Genomic DNA, 24324 nt, shown 5'->3' with positions numbered 1-24324 from the left:
AAATTCCAGAAACATCCCACAAAATTTAAGAAAAATCCCACAACTTCCTGAAAAATCCCGCAAAATTCCCTACATCTTCTCAAAACCCCACCAAATAACAAAACATCCCACAAAATCTGCACAAGTTCCAAGAAAATCTAGAAAAAAATCCCACATCATTCAAGGAAAATCCCACAAAATTTCAGAAAAATCCCACCAAATTCCAGAAACATCCCACAAAATCTCCTCCACTTCCAACAAAACTCCTGGAAAATAAAAAAAAATCCAGAAAAATCCCACAATATCTCCGTCAATTTTGACAATATTCCAGAAAAATCTCACAAAATCCTTGGAAAACCTCACAAAATTCAAGAAAAATCCCATAAAATTCCAGAAACATCCCAAAAAATCTCAATATCCCACTAATATTCAAAAAAATCGCACGAAATTCCTTAAATCTCCTCAAAATACTTCCAAATTCCTGAAAAATCCCACGTAATTCCAGAGAAATCCCACAAAATCTCATCAATATCCTGGTAAATTGCAGAAAAATCACAAAAAATTCCCTAAATCTCCTCAAAACCCTACCAAATTCCAGAAACATCCCACAAAATTCCAGAAAAATCCCACAAAATTGCCTGAATATCCCATAAAATTCAAGAACAATCCTTCAAAATTCCAGAAAAGTCCCACAAAATTTCCGAAAAATCCCACGAAAATAATTTTAAAAAATCCTACAAAATTTTAGGCAATTCTAGAACATTCACAAAAATCCCACAAAATTCAAGAAACATCCCACAAAATTATTTTCATTTGTTCAAAGTCTCACATACTTCCACAAAAATCCCACAAAATTGAAAAAAAATCCCACAAAATCCCCTAAATCTTCTCAAAATGCTACCAAATTCCAGAAATATTCCACAATATCTCCACAAATTTCCACAAAATCTAAAAAAAATCCCTCAAAAGTTTTCAAGTCTCCTCAGTATCCCACAAAATTCCATGAGAATCCCACAAAATTCCAGAAGCATCCCACAAAATCTCTTCAATAGCCAGAAAAATCCAAGAAAAATCCCGCAAAATTCCAGAAAAATCCCACAAGTCCCTAAATCTTCCCAAAACCCCACAAAATTCAAGAAAAATCCCACAAAACTCAAGGAAAATCCCACAAAATTCCAGAAAAATCCCACAAAATTCCAGTAAAATCTGATGAAATTGTTAGCGTTCAGGAACACACATAATCACAAATGATTATATGCAGGGGCTTTATTAAGAGATCTGGGTGTCAGGGGTTCACATACCCAAATCTGACCCATCTTGGTTTTGAGTTGAACATGTTTTATACTCTGTTATTATATAACTTATATATTAATTATTAAACTTACATTGCTCTATTGTATGCATTGTTTTTACCCAAGCATGGATTGCTCCTGATCCACCCCAGCCCCCTAACATTGTTCCTCATGTTCTTTAAACAATAATTATAGCTAATCACATCTAACAATTGTATCATGATCATCTACTGATTACACAGGTGCAGTTTTGACCTGATTTTTAGCAAGTACAAGGCCTAACATTTCCCAGGGCCAACTTTTCCCAGGCTTGGCAAACCTAACTTTCTAAGTCCCTGGATTTTCTAAGATTTTGAGACCTTTTACTATCATTACATATTTGTATTATATATTTGATATTACATATCAAAATGAAAGCATTTTCACTTCACTATAAGTGCAAATGTTTTCACTTGATACAGTTCTTTGTTTCTGAGTTTATACTTGATGTTCTTTGAATCCTTGATTGATGTAAACCTCATCCAGGTGAGCTGTCCTGGATACTGTCAGGAACTGGAGAACCAGAAGATGGTGGATCTCACATCAGTGCCTTTATTATTTTCTGGTTCCGGGACATTTTCTTCTGTATTTCTACCTTGAAGATGCTGCAAACTAACCAAATTGCTAAGAATACAATTAGTAAGATTATGGCACTCTCAATGATAGATTTACTCCACGACCTCACATTCCACCCTAACCCTTTGAAGATTCTCCCTAACCAATTGTAGTCAAATCCTTTTGCTCTTCCTGTGCTCCATGCTCTATTTGTTGCAACTGATTGATGTCATATTCTACATCTGCAGTTACATTTGGGATGTGGATGCAGCAATGATCAATCCATCCCTTTAAAAAACCCACACACTCCATGCTCTTTCAGGAGTAGTAAATTGTAATTGTATGTTTAGTTCTTTAAATCTTTCTCAGGTCACTCTTGCTAATTTATCTACCTGACCTGTAAGTTTGTACAACATTTCTTTATTCTGATAGTTTGCTATAGGACCAAGCAAAGACTCTAGGGCCCACCCAAATTTCGCTCTACTAAAGGGTTCTTACCAAGTGTCATCTTGATTCTATTCCTATCTTAATCCTTCCTAGCTCTGCCTGTGTCTAGCCACTGAGTTGATTTTGCCATTGTTAGCATCCATACCAAGATTAATTTTTGTTTTAGCAATTTTACCAATGTTTCTGCACCCCAATGGCATTTGTTATATTTAATTTGTAGAACTTCTCTCATTATCAAGGGGGTTAACACTATTTGTCTTTGTGCAGTTACATACCACTCTTCTGAATTATTTTGTGCATTTAGCAAATGTCCCAATTTCTCATCTTTTACTGAATATTTTGGTTTTGGAGGCAAATTACATTGAGATACATTAACTTTTAAAGGTATCAATGCCATTGTTGTTTGCACTTCTCAAGCAATCTGTCGAGCTGTCCAGTCTGCTTTTCGATTTTCCTCACAAATTTTGGAGTTTCTTGATTGGTGTGCTTTACACTGTATAATTGATACTTTTTCAGGTTTTTGTATTGCTTTTATCAATTGCAGGACTGCATCTTGATGTTTAACGTGTGTACCTTGAGAAGCCAGTAGTCTTCTTTCTTTCTACAGTGCTCCATGTACATGTACTACTCCAAAAGCATACTTTGAGTCAGTCCATATGTTTACCCTTTTCCCTTTACTCAATTCTAGTGCTCTGCTTAAGGCAACCAGTTCTGCCCTCTGGGTAGATGAATTTGGTGATTTGTATTTGGTATTTGCTTTTGCCTCCACTATTGTACTGACTGTTGTTAACGCATATCCAGCGTATCTGGTCCCGTTCTCCACCAAGCTGCTTCCATCTGTGAATAGCTCTCACTCTGCTTGCTCTAGTGGGATGTCTTTCAGGTCTTCTCTTGCCAAATAGGTGTACTCTATTACTTCTACATAGTCGTGCTCTAATGGGCCTTCTTCAGTTGTGGTACGTGGGAACAAAGCTGGATTCAAGAGGTTAGTTGTCTTTAGTGTGACATCATCCTGCTCAGTCAGGATTACCTGGAATTTCATCATCCTGCTTGGAGATAGCCAATGGCCCCCCTTTTGTTCTACAACAGTGGTCACCATGTGTGGCACATAGACATCTATGTCTCTACCCATTGTGAGTTTCCTGGCTTCTTGTATCAGCATCACAGTGGCTGCAACTGCCCACAGGCACGAAGGCCATCAGGCACTCTCATTGTCAAGTTGTTTGGAGAAGTAGCCTACCGGCCTTTTCCAGCCTCCCAAAGGTTGGGTCAGCACTCCCAGTGCTAGGTGTAGTCTTTCATGCACAAACAGGTGAAAATCTTTGGACAAATCAGGCAATCCTAATGCCAGAGCTGTTGTCAATGCCTCCTTCAGTTTGAGGAAGGTCTCCTTCTGTGGTTTGCCCCAGGTAAACGGCTGTGTCTTCTGGGCTTCATACAGGGGTTTTCAATTAGTCCATAGTCCATGATCCACAGGTGGCACCACCCTGTCATCCCAAGGAAAACTCGCAGCTCATGCAGGTTCTGGGGTTCTGGAATAGCACAAATAGCTTGAATATGATCAGTACCCAGCTTACGTTGCCCTTGTGAGATTTCACATCTCAGGTAAATCACAGTTTGCCGGGCAATTTGTGCCTTCTCTTTAGACACCTTATATCCTCCCATTCCCAGCTGATTTAAAATTTCAATTGTTACCTTTATGCAGGTTGTTTTCTCTTCTGTAATTGTCAGTGTATCATCAACATATTGGAACAGCAGGTATTGTTCTCTCAGTACTTGCTCATTCTCAGTCCAAATCTCCAGCTCCTTAGCCAGCTGGCTTCCAAATAGGGTTGGACTGTTCTTGTATCCTTGTGGGAGGTGTGTCCAGGTGAGCTGAGTTTTCCTTCCATTTTCTGGATTTTCCCACTCAAAGGCAAACAGTTTCCTACTTTCTTTGTCAAGGGTATGCAGAAAAATTGAGATACATTAAGTGTGTTATCTCATATATTTGTCTCATATATTTATCTCATATATTTTTATCATATATATTTATCAAGGGCTATGCAGAAAAAGGCATCTTTTAAATCAATTACAGTAAACCATTTATATTTCTCTTTTATGGATGTTAACAATGTGCAAGGATTAGCTACCACTGGGTAAATATCTTTAGTTATTGCATTTATTGCTCTCAAATCCTGTACTAGTCTGTATTGGTTAACACAGAAATTTGGGCTCTAGCGTTAACTGGAAGTAATAGGCGCACGTTTGGGACCCACCATTGCTAAAATCAGTATGTCTCCAGTTTTGTTATTTCTAGTGAGCATTTTAAATACAACCAACCTCCACCTCTCTGCTCACCCATGAGAGGCAGAGTTACCAGTTTCCCTGATTCTGAGGCTGTTTGGGCTCCACTCCCAGAAGCTGAGAAGGAGACTGCTTTGGCTCACAGCCCAGAGCCTGTGGAGGTGTGCTGGGTTATACAGTGGGGCATTCGATACAATGAACCTGGGACAGTGTTAATTAGAAACTACTTTACTCAACTTTTAAGTGATAAGTCATCCATTATGTTTCTGGGGACCCTCTTCTTTATCCTTAGTGACCACCAGTACTGGTGGTTAGAGATTTGTTTTCTCTTTTCTGGGTTTTCATTAAGAGAACCAATGTATCTAACACCCTTTGCTTTCTCTGATTTTTCTTCTGGGATTTTTACAGGTCCATAATTTCTACTGTAATTAGGTAACTCTTTTGCAACTTTGCTCCATGTCCAAATTTTATGGTTCCTAGCAGGAGAACGCAGTTGTGAACCTGTCTGCTGAGAGGGGGTGGTGAAGGGAGTAAACCCAGGATCAGCTGAACCAGGTCAATCAGTCGGGTTCCCAAGAAATCTATCTAGTCTATCCACAGGGGTTATAGCTGCTATGGTTTTGGGGGTTTTTTATGAGAAAAATTGCTGTAGGTTTAAGTGATTCTGGAAGGCCTTGAATTAAAGAGGTCATAATTTCAGTTTTCACAGGTAACAACACTGGTGATTTAGAACCAGCAATTAATTTTCTTGTGTATCATTTGCAAGCAGGCAGCTTTGTGAATGTTTTCCAGTAGTTGGTTGGGGGTACCAACTATAGCTATAGGGTCCCCCCTTTCCAAGGGGTTTAGCCCCTCTGCCTGATAAGCTGCATGCTGATTTAGGGACCATGGGTTACGTCTGTCTCCTGTTGTTACGAAGACTCCATGTCCCCAGTACCCACTGGCTTCCTGTTCTCTCAATCGAATTTAATCACCTCCAGTAAGAGACACTCAGAATACATATTCTGTCTCTGACTCGTGAGGCAGACTCCCGTACTCCTTTTTTTTTTTTTTTTTTTTTTTTTTTTTTATTTTTCTTTATTTTCAGTGGTTATATGCGGATCAAGATCCTTTTCAGTATTGATATAATTATATTAAATTCTGTTTTAATTAGAGGTTTCAAACTAAGACACCGGTGTTCCCCACAATTTTATCCAAGTTAGCTCCTTTTGAGGGTAAATTTGATTAATGAGAGAGGTTTCCCTCTCGTTTCCTTTAGCAAGTCAGCATTTTTTGAATTTTTATCATGGAGGGCTACTCACAACAGATTGATCTTACTCCTTTCTTCATCCAATTGTTTTTGCAAAATTTTAACTAGGTTTTGGAGGGAGTCTATTATAGTTCTTTCCTAACTTCTTCACTTAAAGCGAGTTTCTATAGCTGCTGTAAGACAAGCTCCCAAAACTGAGCAGAGTAGAGTTTTATTTTTGCCCAGTTTAAATTCTTTTTCATGTTGTAAATAAAACATAGTCTATCAATCACATTTTCCAAATTAAACCAATTATTAAGCACCAACTTTTCCCTCCTGGAGGTCTGGCACTGTGTTTTGCTAACAAAGCATAACATGCATAAAATGCAGCTTTAACTTCTGCAGACATTTTCGGTCATTTTTACAGAGGGAAAAACCACTACAGGGAGGTATCAACTTAAATTATACACACACACACACACAGATTTTTGCTTCCCTGTATGGGTAAAAAGGAAAAATCTGCTTGGGAGGCACTCCTTCAGTTTAAAATTCTGGTTGTCTCTTTGCTACACCAAGCTGTCAAAATTCATACACACAACAACAAAAACAGTCCCGCCCTTTTGCACTAAGAGATCTTTTGTGAAATTCTGCAGACAGAGCCCTCAAGTGAGTGTGGGGTGCTTTTCACCTCGGCATGTGCAGTTTGCGGGAAATTCAAGTTGCCCCCCTTGCTTTCTAGACACCGCTCACTCTTTGGGAGTGTCGGGCTGGGTGCAACTGGAGCAAAATGTCCTTCCCCTAATACAGACTGCACAACAAACCTGCAGCCCCTTCTGTCTGTCAGAAATCCTGTCCGTGACTCCAGTTTAAATGCCACGATTCGCTAACGCGAGTGGGACTCGTGAGAGGTTCGTTTGATCTCAGAGTGCAAGACGGACACAAGGGATTTCAGTTTAAATCACAACAACAACAATGTACCTTTATTTTAGTGCCAACAAGGGTTATGCGAGAGAGGAGAGGAAGAGAGGGAGAGATAAAGAAAACAAAGTAAAGAGAGAGAAGAGGGGGTTATAGCTACCAACAGAAGAGACGGGGTTGCTGGGGTCTTTTTCTGTGGGATGATCTGGCCGAAATTATCTTAATCTTATGTAATTCTTCCCCAATGTTACCTTGTTTCCAATGTGCTAATAAGCACCCAAAGGAGAAGTATCCGGTATGGGAGCATTGCTGTCCAAAATCCCTTTAAGTTTCTCCATATTGTAACTATAATAAACCACAAATGCTGGATCTGCAACGCTATTGCAGTCGTCTGACAGACGGCGCCTACGCAACTAACTCAAAGATTTCTGGGAGTAACACTTTTCTCTCTCTGAGAGAAAGTGCCTTGCCTCCAAGGGAGAGCCAGGATCTCTGAATCAGCTGGTTTCCTGACCCTCACAGTAAAGCACCTTACCTTTCTCTCCTGGGGAAATTGTGAGCAGCAGAGACGGTCGCAGCTGATGGGGTCCCCAAGAATTCCTCGGTGCTGGCTGGAGCGTGATCGGGTCGTGAGTTTGCTCAGCAGCACTCACAAGGTCCCATCTGGGGTCGCCAAAATGTTAGTGTTCAGGAACACACATAATCACAGAATGATTAAATGAAGGTGCTTTATTAAGAGCTCTGGGTGTCAGGGGTACACATACCCAAATCTAACCTGACTTCGTTTTGAGTTGAACATGCTTTTATACTCTATCATTATATAACTTTCATATTAATTATTAAACTTACATTGTTATATTGTATGCATTGTTTTTACCCAAGCATGGATTTCTCCTGATCCCCCTCAACCCCCTAACATTGTTCCTCATGTTCTTTAAACAATAATTATATCTAATCACATCTAACAATTGTATCATTCATCATATACCAATTACACAGGTGCAGTTTGACATGATCTTTAGCAAGTACAAGGCCTAACACTTCCCAGGACCTACTCTTCCCGGGCTCACCAAACCTCACTTTCTTTCTAAGTCCCCAAATTTTCTAAGATTTTAAAACCTTATACTATCAGAGTGACACTTGTCTTTACAAACAAGCCGTGAGTCTGCCGATAAAATGAAACTATCACTGAGAGATAACAAAAACAAAGGGATGGATTCAACTGAAAGATGAAAGAGACACTGGGGAAACACCATAAAATTCCACAAGGGCTAAGAACTAAGAAGATTATGCACTGGGGAGAGGGGGGATGGTATCTCAGGTATCATGTGTACCAGGAAGTCTGTACCTCTGTCATGGAGTAGCTTTACCTTTAAGACAGCTTGGAGGGAGAGGAAGTTGAAGCTGCTGGTGGCTGATGGGAGTTTTTCTCTCCTGACCAATTATCGGTCATTTTCAAGAATTGACAGCAGATCTGACCATTAAAAAGTGAATTCAACTTGTAAACACCCCCTTAAGAAGTACAGATAGAATTCTCTTGCTCTCTTTGGTTTCCGGCTTCGGACAAGGTAGCAGGCTCTGTCTTGGCCTCCTCCCCCCCCTCTCCAGGCCTACAAGGCCGCGGGGTGGAGGGGGGGGAGGGAGAAGAGAAGCAGCGCTGGCCAGCCGAGCTTGGTTTTCAGTTTTTGCTGCTAGACTGAAACTTAACACCATGAACTCTTGCAGTTTTCCTAAAGCTTTTAATTCTTTTACTACCTGGATAAACATACAGATTACTCCTTTTCTCAGAAAGACAGAGAGAGAGACAATCAACATAGAGGAGACATCATAAAACCACTAAAAACAGTGAAGAAAAGAGTTAAGTTTAAATAAGAAAGAGAGAATAAGGAGATGCTTTACAGCTGAAATATCTTTCTGTTAAAGCTATAGAGATGGACAATAATAGTATAAAAAGACTCTTTTAATTCATGATAAGAGTATTAGGAGGAATGAGATATTCAAAGTGTAACTTTTGAGCAGAAGAGAGACAGAGAGAGTGCTTGTGATACTGTGAGTTGCTGGAATTGAGTTAAGTGAAGATTTTGAAGCTTTGGGGGCAAAGAGAAAACTGTTTTCCAGGAAGGCTCACAGAGACAAATGAAGAAGACTTTTGCCTTTGAATAACTTATCCTTAAAAATAAGATTCTTAAACTCTGTGACCCATACACACCTTGGAGATGTGAAATGGGAGGAGAAGATCTAATGACAGATTTCCGGGCAGCTGGCATTAGAGAAATAGAAAACTATGATGAAAAATAGTTTTCTCGTGAGAAACTCCGTAAGCTAACAGAAAGAGACTTCTGTTTCTCTACAAAGACTGATGAAAGACTGTAGCAAGAATTAAGACTGTTTTTAACCACCAGAATCCTAAAGTTATTTGTCTCTATGTTGTCATGTGTACAGAGAAATAGTTAAGATGTAGAAGATAAGGGGGTTTTCTTAAAGTTTATTCTGGTATTCTCATTCTTGTAGTTTGTTAATAAACTGTCTTTATTCCTTTTAAGTCTTAAGCCTGTTTTGCTCTTGTTTTAATCCATATCTCACAACAAAAAATAAGTAGTTTTTTAGTTACTGGTTTAAAACCACGACATTTAATTGGTGCGTTGGCCGGGAAAACGAAAATTAGCAAATCTAAACTAGTATATTAATAGTGTTACTGTGAGATAAAGGATTAAGTAAGAGCAAAGCATGATTGTCTTAAGTTTATATAGCAGTGATAGTAAAATCTAGGGGTGGAAAGTAGTAAATATTTGTTTCTTCTTTTCTGTCAATTTATTAGTTTTTTAAGTTGTATATTGAATATAATTGATAATTTTTGAGTAGGTGTTTACAAGTTGAAGGGGTGGAATGTCATGGAGTAGCTTTACCTTTAAGACAGCTTGGAGGGAGAGGAAGTTGAAGCTGCTGGTGGCTGATGGGAGTTTTTCCCTCCTGACCAATTATCGGTCATTTTCAAGAATTGACAGCAGATCTGACCATTAAAAAGTGAATTCAACTTGTAAACACCCCCTTAAGAAGTACAGATAGAATTCTCTTGCTCTCTTTGGTTTCCGGCTTCGGACAAGGTAGCAAGGCTCTGTCTTGGCCTCCTCCCCCCCCTCTCCAGGCCTACAAGGCCGCGGGGTGGAGGGGGGGGAGGGAGAAGAGAAGCAGCGCTGGCCAGCCGAGCTTGGTTTTCAGTTTTTGCTGCTAGACTGAAACTTAACACCATGAACTCTTGCAGTTTTCCTAAAGCTTTTAATTCTTTTACTACCTGGATAAACATACAGATTACTCCTTTTCTCAGAAAGACAGAGAGAGAGACAATCAACATAGAGGAGACATCATAAAACCACCAAAAACAGTGAAGAAAAGAGTTAAGTTTAAATAAGAAAGAGAGAATAAGGAGATGCTTTACAGCTGAAATATCTTTCTGTTAAAGCTATAGAGATGGACAATAATAGTATAAAAAGACTCCTTTAATTCATGATAAGAGTATTAGGAGGAATGAGATATTCAAAGTGTAACTTTTGAGCAGAAGAGAGACAGAGAGAGTGCTTGTGATACTGTGAGTTGCTGGAATTGAGTTAAGTGAAGATTTTGAAGCTTTGGGGGCAAAGAGAAAACTGTTTTCCAGGAAGGCTCACAGAGACAAATGAAGAAGACTTCTGCCTTTGAATAACTTATCCTTAAAAATAAGATTCCTAAACTCTGTGACCCATACACACCTTGGAGATGTGAAATGGGAGGAGAAGATCTAATGACAGATTTCCGGGCAGCTGGCATTAGAGAAATAGAAAACTATGATGAAAAATAGTTTTCTCGTGAGAAACTCCGTAAGCTAACAGAAAGAGACTTCTGTTTCTCTACAAAGACTGATGAAAGACTGTAGCAAGAATTAAGACTGTTTTTAACCACCAGAATCCTAAAGTTATTCTCTATGTTGTCATGTGTACAGAGAAATAGTTAAGATGTAGAATATAAGGGGGTTTTCTGAAAGTTTATTCTGGTATTCTCATTCTTGTAGTTTGTTAATAAACTGTCTTTATTCCTTTTAAGTCTTAAGCCTGTTTTGCTCTTGTTTTAATCCATATCTCACAACAAAAAATAAGTAGTTTTTTAGTTACTGGTTTAAAACCACGACAACCTCTCAAATCCCTCAGCCTATGGGGAAAAGGAGAAGGGATGTACGGCCTGGAATTGGGGTAAAAGGGAGGCTGCGCCCTCCAAAAATTAGAGAGATCCCAGGGGAATGCCCCATGGCCTCTCCCTTTATTTGAAAAAATTGAAAGCACTCCTCTATCTCCTTTTTGCATATAAACCTCTGGTGTTTGTGGATTAATTTTTTCGGACACTAACAATTAATATGAAGTTCAAAACTACAAACCTAGGCAGTGCAGAATATGAAAAATATGAAAGCTAAAACTAAGGGCATCATAGCTGGAGGTGGGGGTGGAATTGAATAATTTTGGGGTGGGACTGATTAGCATTCAGAGGCACTGAGAGGTCTTGAGGTGACAGATTGAAGCCCCTCATCCCTTTGAGTGCCAAGAAATGGAGACAACTCCAAATACCCCACAACCCCTAAATACTCTCAAGTAGCTCCCTGATTCCCAGTTTCTCTTGAAGCACTAGTAAAATGTGAGGTTTTAGGTGCCATTGATTAATTAGATGCCATTAATTTGTTGATTTTTACCCCAATTTAGTCTGTTCCAAAGGGATGAAGATGAATCTAAAGATAATTAGAACAAAACCAAAATGACCACCAGCCCAGTGTCTTCCCAACACAGATTACAGGGAACATGGGCCATCAGGGCTCTGCCCAACGTGGGTCCACTGATGGGGGATGGAGTTGGAGCAGCGCACGAAGCTCTTCCTGCACTTGGAGCACTCGCAGGGCTTCCCTTAGTGGTGCCTCCGTTTGTGTCTGGTCAGTTGAGAGCTGTCTGAGAAGTTCTTCCCACACTGGGGACACTCATAGGGCCTCTCCCCGGTGTGGATGCGTTTGTGGGTACTGAGGCTGGAGCTCTGGCTGAACCCCTTCCCACATTCGTCACACTTATAAGGCCTCTCCCCAGTGTGGATGCGCCGGTGGGTGATGAGGTGGGAGTTTTGCTTGAAGCGCTCCCCACAGTCAGGGCAGCGGAAGGGCCTCTCATCCGTGTGAATCTGCTGGTGCCTGAGGAACTGGAAGCTGGTCTGAAACCTCTTCCCACATTCTGGACACTTGTAGGGCCTCTCCCCAGTGTGGATCATCTGATGGATGGTCAGTTGGGAGCTCCGGCTGAAGCTCTTCCCACATTCCTCACATTCATAGGGACATTCCCCGGAGTGGGTCCTCTGGTGGCGGATCAGGTGGGACCTCCGGCTGAAGCTCTTCCCACATTCCCCACACTTGAAGGGTCTCTCCCCAGTGTGGATGCGCCGGTGAATGGTGAGGGTGGAGCTGTGCTTGAAGCCCTCCCCACAGTCAGGGCAGCGGAAGGGCCTCTCCTCTGTGTGAATCCTCTGGTGCACGAGGAGACTGGAGCTGATCCGAAAACTCTTCCCACACTCGGGACACTCGTAGGGCCTCTCCCCAGTGTGGCTGCGCTGGTGGATGATGAGTTTGGAGTTAAAGCTGAAGCCCTTCCCACATTTCCCACACTTGTAGGGCCATTCCCCAGTGTGGATCATCTGGTGGCAGATCAGGCTGTTGCTGTGGCTGAAGCTCTTCCCACACTCCAAGCACTTGTAGCGCTTCTGCCCTTTGTGAAGCTGCTCATGGACCACCAGCTCAGAGCCCCGGCTGGATCTCCAGCTGCCTTCCTGGCACAGGGTGGATCTTTCCTCCTCAGAGCACCCTGGGATAGGTTTGGAGCTTCTCCTCCTGTGGGATCTCTGGGGCTTTTCCTCCCCATTGGATTCCTGGAATGTGGAGCCGCTCAAGTCAGCCTCTTCCACAAGGTTCTGCTGCAGGGATTTGTCCTCCCTGGTCTCCATCCTCAGCTCCTTGTCTGGGGGAGGAAGGACAAGGAGAGGATGGGATTTGCCTCCGTGCCAGAGGGAAGGGGAAGGAGATCCCCCCAGTGCGTCCCCGGCAGGACGGCCTCGGCAACAGGGTTGTCCTGCAGCTGGGGGCCATGCTGGTCTGGGAGATGGAGCAGGAGAGAGAGGGAAAGGGGCACTGACTTCCTCCTCACCTGCCTGGGTGTCCCGAGGCATCTTCCTCTTCCTTGCAGCCTTCCTCTCCATCCAGCCAAGGTTTGGGAATGGGAAATCCTGGTTTGGGGAAATACAAGGGATGAGGACAATGAGTTTGCAGGTCCCTCTGCCCATGTTCATCTCTAGAAGTCACCGGACATCTGGGGTCCATAAAACCTCCAGAAAACAACAAGATTCAGCCTGAAAATGCCTCCCAGGAGTTCCCCATCTCTGGTCTCTCCTGTTTGGGGTTCAAGGGTTCCCCCCTGTCCCAGCTGCTGGGAGTCACGCTTGTACTGGAGATCACCTGTCTGCTCGGTCCCTGCCCTCCCCGGGCTGCTGAGAGTGCCAGGAATCCGAAAATTTCCTCCTGTTTCCATCTCCCCACTTAAGGATGGTGGGACCCCCCAGTGTCCCCCCAAGTAGGATTTTCCACTCAGCTTTGGAGTTCCACATTCTCCAAACATCCCCCCCCCAAATAAACCCAACCCAGGGACCCCCCCAGGATATCTGGGCAAAGCTCCCGCTCCCCAGTCACCTGTGGGATGGTGGGTGATGATCGCACAGGTGGGGGACTATAAATTCAGGGAGTGCTCGACCTTGTGGTTCCTTCTCCTTTCCCTGATCCTCATTTGTCCCTCTTCCTCCTCCTGCTCCTCTTTCATCCCTCCCCCTCCTCCCCCAGGAGCAGTGACACCCTCGGTGCCCCGTTCCCGAACCCCTCACAGCCCACAGCAGGAGCGGGGATGGAGCCGGGACAGGTCGGGATGGGCAGCGCGGGGCTCTCCGCTGCTCCCACACACTGGGGACGGGGGGAACCCGGCCTGAGGAAAAGAAGAGGGAAACTGGGAAAACTGGGGTCTGCAGATCCAACCTGGGGCTGGCTGGGGACCCTGGCTGGGGACTGCCAGCCCTTGGTGCTCCTCCGGGGAGATGCGGGAGGGGGGAACACAGAGAGGGCTGGGGGATCCCAGGAGTGGCAGCACTGGGAGGGACTGGTTTGTACTGGGATCATCCTGGCAGTGGCTGAGATTGCACTGGCTGTGTACTGACATCATCCTGGGATATCATACTGGGATCGTCCTGGCAGTGAGTAGGAGACTGCAGGGGGCAATTGAGATCAGGTTGTCAGGAACTGGGAACATGCCCTGCGCTCCCCAGAACCCCGGCATCGCCCCCCATATGTCCCATAAGTCTCCCCCAAAACCTCCAGGATCCCTGAGTGCCCCCTCAGCGCTCGTTCAGGACCCCCGAAAGCATCTCTGGATCCCTGAATGCTCCCGACCCCACAGATGCCCCTTCCAGACACGGCTGGGAATTCATCTCCCATCATCCCAGAACACAGTTCCGCGCCCAAACCTCCCGCCGTGCCCCAGGCCCCAAAGAGCCCGGTTACAGCTCCCCAGGTTCCCCCCAAGTGCTCACGAGCCGTATACATTCACCCCGAGGACCTGCAATCACAACTCGGACGGAAAATTTCTCTCCAAGTGTTTCCCTGCACCACCAAAAGCGCCTACCGAGCCACTTTCGGGACTACATCTCCCATCATGCTCCGCGGCGCCCATAGAGTGCTATTCCAGCCATAACTCTATCTCCCGTCATGCCCCACGCCCCACCGGAATCCACTGGAGATGCGCCTATAACTCCCGTGATGCTCCGCGGCCCCGTTAAACCGTATTATACCGGCACCTACAACTCCCATCATCCCCCGCGCCCCATGGAGCCCCGTTACAGCCCCCCAAGTGCCCGCCCGGACCCCGAAGGGCCCCCAGATTCTCCTCCCTGACCTCCAAGCGCCCCCCTGGACGCTCAAGTGCTCCCCCAGACCATGAATTGTCCCACAGAATCCCTAAGTGCCCACCTGGCTCCCCCAAGTGTCCTCCAGACCACCAAGTTCTCTCTAAATTCCCTCTCCAGACCCAAAACTGCCCCAAATGTTACCCAGAAAAGTTTCCATGGACCCCAAAGTGGTCCCTTTTACCCTGTCTGAGAAAATTATTAAAAAATATGATCAAAGGACCAAAAATACGTGTAATTAGCATAAAGAGGGATAAATAGTGATCAATAAATTGATGAAGGGAATTGTATTACTTTGAACCAAGGAATGATAAAGTTATTAGTTGCTAAAAATATATCAATTATTTTATATAAATATAAAAATTAGGTTCTAAAAATATAGAACAATATTATAATAAAAATAAAAATTTATTTTTATTAATTAATTAGATTTTAATGATAAAGAAAAATTATAAAGAGAAATGTTATCAATGTTTTGGGATGTCAGTCCCAGGTGGGCCATGTCAGACATGCTGAGGCTTGGGGTGAGGAGCAGGTTGTCCAAACAGGGGCAGCCTGCAAGGGATTCATTCTTCTCTGTGACCAGACTGCCTAAGGAGACATTCAGCATTAGGATTGTAAAGAGCAAATCCTGACCTCCTGATCAGTACAGAAAGATGTTTACAGTCTGAAGAGTAGAATGTTGTCACCATAAGGTGCCTTCTTTGTTAATATAGCTCATATTGTGTCACGTTTGTTAAATACCAATGTTGTTGTACCAGCCTTCTTTGTTAAAATATTGTTATAAATGAAATTAGAGTTTTGACAACTAGGTCCCTTGGCTTAATGGCAGTTTAATTAAAAATGAATACAATTTACTAATCTGAATAGTAATGTGGTATAAAAGAATACAGTTTTGTAAAATAATAGAGTTTAATAAAAAAATAAAATTTATATATAATCTACTAGTAATTAAGTATGATTAAAGCATAAGCAAAACCCACCAGGGTACAGAGGCTTCCCACCCTGCCTCACGTTCAAAACAAAGCACTTCAAGCTAAACTCATATACTGTATGCTTATACATATTCATTCATGTTTCCTGTAAGTTTCCTCCTATTGCAAATTTTTCTGACTTAACATCACTTTTCTTCACGGCACATGCCTCACTTGTTGCAATGGGGTCTTCAGTCTTCTTTTGGTGGTCTTTTGGTGAAGGCCTCTCTTCTTCCTCATTGTCCTTTGGATAACCTTACAGGTTTGCGTGTGCCTACTAAGCCTTGTGTTATGTTAGTATACTAATTAGCCTTATGTTTACTAATCTTTAGGCCCAATGCCTAAATTTGTTCTAATTTTGATCCATCTCAAGGCCATTTTGGTCTTGAGACACCATTTATCTTCTAAACTACATCCTGTACCTCAATTTTGACATGTAACATCTGCAAAGGGGTACATCTGCTTTGTAACACTGATTTTTGATTGTTTCTGATAATAACTTTAATAACAGTTACAATTTAGTTAGCACGAACCAATTCCATTTATTACAACTGCAAATACCCCTTATGTCCCTTTTTATTGGTTTCCATGCTAACGGCCTTGCTTTCTTCCTTGCTATGGATAAACTTGTATTTTCTCAGTTTCTTTTTTTGCTACCTCAATTGTTTGGCCTGCAGACCAGTTTCTAAGCCCATCCACATTAAGCTCTTAGTCTTCAGAGGGAAACTTTGAGCACAGTGAGAATCTCCCAGTGTGCAAGAGGGTCCCTGTGTGCCAGCTGCAGCTGGGGCCTCAGCCATCTCCTCTCTCAACAGGTTCCCCTCTGCAGCTTCACAGGAATGGCCAAACACCTCCCTCAGGGACACCTGCACCACACATTTCACATCTCCATGCCCATACGTGATGTCCCTGTCACAGCTGCATTACCAGCTTGCTGCTGTGCAGATGCTGCCACCACCCAAAGCAAGGCCCTGTGTCCCTGAAGGGACCCGCCCTGCTCTGTGGCCTGGACTGAAGGTGGGTCCCTCCTGCCAGGGCAGGGCCTGACACAGCTCTTCTGTTCCAATAAAGAGATGGAGCTGTCACCCCAGTGTCTGGCTGGTACCACCAGCAAAGCCCACACAGCACCAGCCCTGGCTGAGCTCCATGTCCAGGAGCAGGCAGGGCTGACCACGGTGTGGGCAGGCAGGAGCCAGGCAGGGGCTGCTGTGACCAGCGGCAGGGCCCCGAGGGGCTGGGGGAGTCTGTGTTGAGTGTCCCTGGGCTGAGGGCACATTTCCTTCAGTGGCATCACCTGGGCCTGGACCTCCTCCAGTGCCATGCCCAGGAAAAGAGGCAACCATCAAGAGCATCTCCTGGGACAGAACATGACCAGCAATGTCAGCAGGCAAAACCAAGGTTTTGTTTAGCAATGACCCTTTGATGAAGTCAAATATTTACAATCAGTCCCGTACAGTTTGGAGTACAGATGGGAGTACACTCGGGGGGTACAGCCAAGGCCATGAGGTCACAGCAGTCTCTGGGGTGACAGCAGGCTGAGGTGACAGCAGGCTCTGAGGTCACAGAGGTCCCAGAGCCCCGTGGTTGCACAGCACCACAAGGACCGAGCAGTCAGTCCTTGACCACGACTGTTGTGGCAGCAGCGGCGGCGGCAGCAGCGGTGCTGACATTGGGACAGCAGTGTCAGGACAGTGGTGGCAGCAAGAGCTGCAGGACTGGCAGTGGACAAGGCACCATGGCCTTTGCTCTGCACCTCTTCCTCCTGCTCCTCCTGGCAGTGGCCCTGCCTGACAGGGCTGCCCAGGCTGCTCCGTGGCGAGCAAGGCGAGCAGGTGAGCCCAGGGCCTGGCTTCCCTTTCCTGAGACAGCACTTCCTTCTCCCTGGGAAGCGTTGGGGATGGTTTTCCGCAGGGCTTCAGGGAGGGTTTCCTCTATGGATGGGAGAGAGTCCCCAGGGGCCCTGGGCTGGTCCCGCTGCCCCACCAGGGATGTTGCATGGGGCCTGCAAAGAGGGTGGAGAGTGTTCAGAGCCAGCCCAGAGCTCTCCAGGCCCCTCTGCAACTTTGGCCATGTCCATTGACATCTGGCTCCCACGGCCTTTCCCAACCCCCTTGCAGTGCCCAGTTCCCTAAGGCAGAAGGGGGTCCCAGCACACCATGGAATGGTTCTGATCTGTGCTCCCTTCTAGATGAGGGTGGTAGGAAGGCTTCTCCAGCAGCTTGGCTTCATGAAGATTTTCTGCCTCTGGAGCCCCATGCAGGTATGTTCTCACTGTCCCAACAAGAAATAATCATTGACAACCTGTCACGAACCAGGTGACAGAAGCTTCTGTGGCTGTTGAGTTACAGGTGTGTCTGCATCAAGGACATTTCAAGCTCCTTTTCTGGTTGCTGCACGCAAGCCCAGCTCCCATCACGGGGGTGAGTGGTGTGTCCTTGCAGATCCCACAGGCTTGAGCCCTGGTTCTGTGGGATCCATTCATCTGAAATGGAAATACTTTTTGTTAAGGTTCTCTGAGAGGGAGGAATAAACCCACAGAAGACAAGATGCTGAGTGAACTGGATAGACGCTATGGTGGGTCCATGTCCTTCAGCCTTCTCCTGAGACTCAGCAGCCGGGGGCTTTCTCTGCACATCTGGACATGCCGTGCCTGGCACAGTGGGAAGGGATCCATGGCAGCCTTGCTGCCCCGCTGCTGCTTTCTTGGCCTGCAGGGCTGTTTCCCAGCCTGGCCTGGCTACAGCTTCTCCCCAGCCTCTGCAGGAAGGCATTTGGCATCAGCTGACAGGGAGCCCAAACTGCAGCACAGGCCATGCACAGCCAGAGATCCCTTGCAATTTCCCAGTCTTGGGGTAGATGTGGAATGGCGGCTCTTTGGAGGAGGGAAGGCTCTGGCCTGGCTCCGAAGTTTTGATGGCTTCCTGAACCTTATTCATGACTTGGACAAGTATTGCCTTTTGAAGATGCCACCTTCCTGTTGGGGAACAGCCCCACCTGATCCAGCTGTGGCTCTTCTTTTCTCCAGAGATGAACCCTAAGGCTGTGCTGAAGGCAGCGTTTCCCGGAGGAAGCAGTGGCTCATGGGCAGCCTCTGCTGCAGGAAGGGAGGCCATGCCAGGCACAGTCCCAGGAGGTAATTGCTGTGCCTCTGGGCCTGAGCCCTGCTGAGGCTTGAGCTGCCATCTCTGTTGCTTGGCTTTGTGAGCACAGTGCAGAGGAATTATCCTGAGCAGGCTCAGGGCACTCGGCTACTGAGCAGTTCTGCTGAAGTCCCTCCATGGGAGACACATCCCAAAACCTGGCAGCGGCTGCAAGGAATGCCCATGGTGGGGAAAGGGCTGAGGGGAGGGTAAAGCTCCAGTGTGCCCTGAGAGGGCCTGGCTCTGTCCCCTTGGGCTGGGGGAGCTGTCCCAGCTGAAGGACGGAGGGCAGGAGAGAGGGCAGGACGGAGGTAGGGATGTCTGTGGCACTGAATGCTGCAGTTTGGCCCAGGGCTTAATGGTTTCCTCTGTGGCAGGGAGAGCCCCTGGGCCCTGGGCTGGTGCCGCTGCCCCACCAGGGATATTGCACAGGGCCTGCAAAGAAGGTGGAGAGTGTCCAGAGCCAGCCCAGAGCTCCCCAGGCCCCTCTGCAGCTTTGGCCATGTCCACTGACATCTGGCTCCCTTGGCCATCCCCCGACCCCCTTGCAGTGCCCAGTTTCCTAATGCAGAAGGGGGTCCCAGCACACCATGGAATGGTTCTGATCTGTGCTCCCTTCCAGATGAGGGTGGTAGGAAGGCTCCTCCAGCAGCTTGGCTGCATGAAGATTTTAAGCCTCTGGAGCCCCATGCAGGTATGTTCTCACTGTCCCAACAAGAAATAATCATTGACAACCTGTCACAAACCAGGTGACAGAAGCTTCTGTGGCTGTTGAGTTACAGGTGTGTCTGCATCAAGGACATTTCAAGCTCCTTTTCTGGTTGCTGCACGCAAGCCCAGCTCCCATCACAGGGGTGAGTGGTGTGTCCCTGCTGATCCCACAGGCTGAGCCCTGGTTCTATGGGATCCATACATCTGAAATGGAAATACTTTTTGTTAAGGTTCTCCGAGAGGGAGGAACAAACCTACAGAGGATAGTAAGTCGCTGGAGACATCCAAACACATGGATAAGATGTTGAGTGAACTGGAGAGACGCCATAGTGAGTCCATGTCCCTCAGCCTTCTCCTGTGACTCAGCAGCCGGGGGCTTTCTCTGCACATCTGGACATGCTATGGCTGGCACAGCAGGAAGGGATCCATGTCAGCCTCGCTGTCCCACTGCTGCTTTCACGGCCTACAGGGCTGTTTCCCAGCCTGGCCTGGCTGCAGCTTCTCCCCCGTCCCTGCAGGAAGGCATTTGGCATCAGCTGACAGGGAGCCCAAACTGCAGCATGGGCCATGCACACCCTGAGATCCCTTGCAATTTCCTGGTCTTGGGCTAGATCAGGTGTAGGGGCTGTTTGGAGGAGGGAGGGCCCTGGCCAGCCCAAATAACCTGGCCTTTCTCCTGATCCTTAACCATGACTTTAACAAATATTGCCACTTGAACATGCCACCTCCTCAATGGGGAATGGTTCTATCTGATCGAGCTGTGGCTCTTCCTTCCTCCAGAGATGAACCCAAAGGCTGTGCTGAAGGTGCCATTTCCCGGAGGAAGCAGTGGCTCATGGGCAGCCTCTGCTGCAGGAAGGGAGGCCATGCCAGGCACAGTCCCAGGAGGTAATTGCTGTGCCTCTGGGCCTGAGCCCTGCTGAGGCTTGAGATGTAAATCTCTGCTCCTTGGCAGTGACTGCCTTTCAGGGATTTTGCACAGAGCATGGAAAAGGTGTTGAGAATGTCCAGAGCCAGTCCAGAGCTTTCCTCAGGCCTCTCTGCAGCTTTGGCCATGTCCATTGACATCTGGCTCCCACGGCCTTACGTGACCTCCTTGCAGTGCCCAGTTCCCTAAGGCAGAAAGGGATCCCAGCACACCATGGAATGGTTCTGATCTGTTCTCCCTTCTAGACTGGGATCGTGACATGGAGCATCTGGAAGTGCTGGTAAATGGCGGTTTGAAGACCTTGCCAGATGCTGGAGGCAAGTTCTCAATGTCCCTTTCCGCACAGAACAATCCGTGTCAAGGTGGCAAAAGCTCACTCATGTGCCATTTCCCTCAAGAGTCTGAAGGTTGACGGATTCTGGAAACCTTGCCCTGCTCCCTTCTGGAGCCCTGAGTGATCCCACAGCATTGCTGTCAGTGGGAGGAAGGAGCATTTAGCTGTCAATCCTCTTCCTGTGTGTAATGCCAGTGTCTCCTTCCGTGTGCTCTGTACAGCCACGGAGAAGAGCAGAGAGGGAAGGGCTGGGCTCAGGGCTGTGCCCTGGGGCTCTGCCTTGTGTGGCTCCTTTCTGGCCCCAGGGAACCTGAGATGCTCCTGCTCCAGCTGCCAAGCCCTGGCCCTGCTTGAGGCTCAGTTCAGAGCTGCTGGCAGCTCCAGGGAGTCCTTTCTCCCCTGACTGCCGTGCAAGGGGCTCCTTCCATCCCACTGTGGGCCCACTGCAGGCACGTGGTCCCCCTGCCCTTGCTACTGAGTTGAAAGCAGAGATGAGGAAGTGCCTTGGAGGGCAGCAGTCACCTGGGTGTACTCACTGCCACTCCAGCCTGAAGAAGAATCTTCAGCAGTGTCACGGGAGTTGTTCTGTCCTGACTTTCTTTGCAGATGAACCTGATGATGAAGATGATCCGGATTCCCAATCCATATCAGTTACTGAGCCTGATGATGAGGAAGATTCTGAGGGTAGGTCAAGGCCTTTCCCCCTGGGAGAGCCGCCAGCTCAGAGCCCAAGGGTCGGCCACGGTGGCATCTCTGCAGGTGCCAGGACAGAGCCGTGCATGGTTGTGCCCTCACCCTGCGTGATCCTCTCACTGCTCCTGTGGCTCAGTGCTGCCTGTGCAGATCAGCAGACATGACTGAAGCTTCTGTGGCTGTTGAGTTATAGGTGTGTCTGCAGGGAGGACTTTCCCAGCTCCTGAGCTAAATTCTGCCAGCAAGCCCAGCTCCCATCGCTGGGGTGTGTGGTGCCTCCCTGCTGATCCCACAGGCTGACCACAGGTTCTGTGGGATCCATTCCTGAGAAATGCAAATACTTTATATAATGGTCCCCTGAGAAAGAAGGACAAACCTATAGGAGATACTAATGTAGCAATGGGGGAACTCAAATACCTGGACATAGTCCTGAATGATCTGGAGGGACGCCATGGTGGGTCCATGTCCCTCAGCCTCCTCCTGACACTCAGCAGCCAGGGGCTTTCTCTGCACATCTGGACACGCCGTGCCCGGTACAGCAGGAAGGGATCCATGGCAGCCTTGCTGCCCCACTGCTGCTTTCATGGCCTACAGGGCTGTTTCCCAGCCTGGCCTGGCTGCAGCTTCTCCCCAGCCTCTGCAGGAAAGCATTTGGCATCAGGTGACAGGGAACCCAAACTGCACCATGGGGCACGCACACCTTGAGATCCCCTGAAAATTTCCAGTCTCAGGCTAGTTCAGGTTTAGGGTCTGTTTGGAAGAGGGGTGGCCCTGGAGCATTTCCAAAACCGTGGGCATTTTCCTGATCCTTATCCATGTCTTTGACAAGTATTGCCTGGAGAAGACCAGCACAGCACAGAGAAATTGTGCCATTCGAGCTCAGGGGGTTGAGCAGTCTTGTGCCAAGGGGTGGCAAGGTGCCTGCAGGCCCCAGCTCTGGGGGAAACAGAGAACGTCCTGGCTGTATCCAGCGTGCTGCCAGCTCAGCAGTGGAGCACAGCAAAGGCTCACGCTGCCCATTGCTCCCACAGATGCAGCTGGCACCACAGCACATGCTCAGAAGATCTGGGAGAGCATGAGAAGAGTTTTCTACCAGGGAACAGATGGTTTGATTAAGTTAATGGCCATTGTGGCTGGTGGAGCAGTTTTCCTGATGATGTGCTGTGCCGGAATCTGGTATTGCTGGAAGGGAAAACGGTGAGTGTTTTGCGATCTCAGCCTCAAACAGCTTCTTGAAAGGCTGCTCATAGTCAGGAAACATTCCCAGTGAGGCTGCTGTGCACTTGTGGGTAGGCCTTGGTTGCCCAAATAACTCTGCTGAGAGTTCTGCTGCTGCCCAGGCCTTTCATTGGCCTCTTAATTGCTGGGCCTTGTCCTGGGGAGCCCGCTGGGGCTGCAGCCAGTGCTGGCTCCCACTGAGGCTGCCTGGCCAAGAGCAGCCCCAGGAGCAGTGGGCAGAGGCAAAGCAAGGTGGGCAGGAGAAAGAGCAGGGACGAGATTGCCCTTGAAAGGCAGAGGTGCTCTGGGGCCCGCTCCCGGCCAGGGACCCTGCCCAGAGCCATCCCCTGCTCGCTGGGGCCTTGAGGGGCAGCTGTCCAGCTGGGCCAAGCTGTGCCAGCAGCTCCAGCGGTGCTGGGGAGCCTTGGCCGCTCTGGGCCCTGCTGTTCAGGAGGGTCCCTGAGTGCCAGCAGTAGCTGGGGGCCTCAGCCACCTCCTCTCTCCACAGGAGCACCTCTGCAGCTTCAGAAGAGCAGCCAAAGATTCCAGTGTCTGAGAAGCTGACCTGTTATCCTCGCTCTCCACATCTCTCCCTATCTGCTGTGCTGCAGCTGCAACCCCGTCTTGAGGGCATCCCAAGACCCACACCTCCCAAGCGAGACCCTCTGCCCCTGAGCCCCCTGGCCCTGTTCCCTGGCCAGGACTGAAATTGGGCAGCCCCTGTCCACCAGAGTGTTGCTGCCTGTTAGTTTACCTTCATTAAGTATGTTTGTTCACCTTCATTGAGTTTAGAGTTGGTTTGCCCCAGTTACTCCCCACTATCCCGATATAGTTTGTTCCCAGTTGCCTGTCATTGTAAACCTCTCCCCTCTTTCCAGATTGTTCCCCATCCATCACTTTGGTCCTACCCCCAAGCCCTATCAATCTATGTACACCACACCTTTTGTTCTGGTTCCTTCCCTGCTCATCATCCCTTACTCGATGCCCTATTGGTTGTATAGCTATCCTACCTCCCCCAAGTCCCTACCATTGGATTTGTGTATTGTAACCCCTTCCCACAACACCTCCCCTGCTGCAATATTATTGGTTGTTGTATGAGCCGCCCACGGGCTTTAAAACCTGGCGCACAGAGGTGCCCAGGGGCTCGGCTCGGACTTTCTCCTCGAGATCCCAGCCCCGTCCCTCATCGCCTTCTCCCTGCACCTGCTGGAATAAACTTGTTCCTGGGAAATTGGAGGACTCCGAGCACTCTCTCTCCCTTTACTTCACCTCGTGTCTCCCTGCATACTATAGAGCCCAAGCCCAAAGGAGCTCTAGAGGTTCCAGGTCGAGCCACATAGTGCTCACCTGGTTCCCCACTCCTGCCGCCGACGCTTGGCACAAGCTAGCCGGGGTGTGAAGGGCCGAGCAGGCAGCGACACCAGAGCAGGGGTTGGCCCATGTTTTTTGTTCAAATAAAGAGATGGAGCTGTCACCCCAGTGTCTGGCTGGTACCACCAGCAAAGCCCACATGGCACCAGCCTTGGCTGAGCTCCATGTCCAGGAGCAGGCAGGGCTGACCATGGTGTGGGCAGGCAGGAGCCA

The 24324-nt window shown here is 47.4% G+C and overlaps 2 protein-coding genes across 4 annotated transcripts; one reads left to right on the top strand and one right to left on the bottom strand.

The window, feature by feature from the left end:
- Positions 1-5636: 5636 nt before the first annotated feature.
- Positions 5637-14494, bottom strand: LOC147646908 (uncharacterized). Its single transcript, XM_086872791.1, has 2 exons — positions 12945-14494; positions 5637-12758 (listed from the first exon to the last, which is right to left on the bottom strand). Exons 1-2 carry the CDS (start codon positions 13084-13086, stop codon positions 11668-11670), a joined length of 1233 nt encoding a protein of 410 aa, XP_086728917.1. The 5' UTR covers positions 13087-14494; the 3' UTR covers positions 5637-11667.
- Positions 14495-17283: 2789 nt separating this feature from the next.
- Positions 17284-23971, top strand: LOC147646907 (uncharacterized). Of its 3 annotated transcripts, XM_086872764.1 has the most exons (13): positions 17284-17548; positions 17905-17976; positions 18065-18136; positions 18225-18290; positions 18742-18849; positions 19479-19550; positions 19639-19710; positions 19798-19896; positions 20348-20455; positions 20741-20812; positions 21436-21513; positions 22554-22719; positions 23249-23971. In XM_086872764.1, exons 1-13 carry the CDS (start codon positions 17452-17454, stop codon positions 23445-23447), a joined length of 1281 nt encoding a protein of 426 aa, XP_086728890.1. In that variant the 5' UTR covers positions 17284-17451; the 3' UTR covers positions 23448-23971. The 3 variants fall into 3 exon arrangements, with proteins under 3 accessions (XP_086728890.1, XP_086728891.1, XP_086728892.1); XM_086872765.1 differs by lacking the exon at positions 19639-19710 and having other exon boundaries at positions 17319-17548; XM_086872766.1 differs by lacking the exon at positions 20348-20455 and having other exon boundaries at positions 17319-17548.
- Positions 23972-24324: the final 353 nt, after the last annotated feature.

Source organism: Cyanistes caeruleus, unplaced genomic scaffold (assembly GCF_971803275.1).
Source record: "Cyanistes caeruleus unplaced genomic scaffold, bCyaCae1.hap1.1 HAP1_SCAFFOLD_76, whole genome shotgun sequence".
NCBI classification, from domain to species: domain Eukaryota; kingdom Metazoa; phylum Chordata; class Aves; order Passeriformes; family Paridae; genus Cyanistes; species Cyanistes caeruleus.
This window is presented reverse-complemented; position numbering and strand designations above follow the sequence as displayed.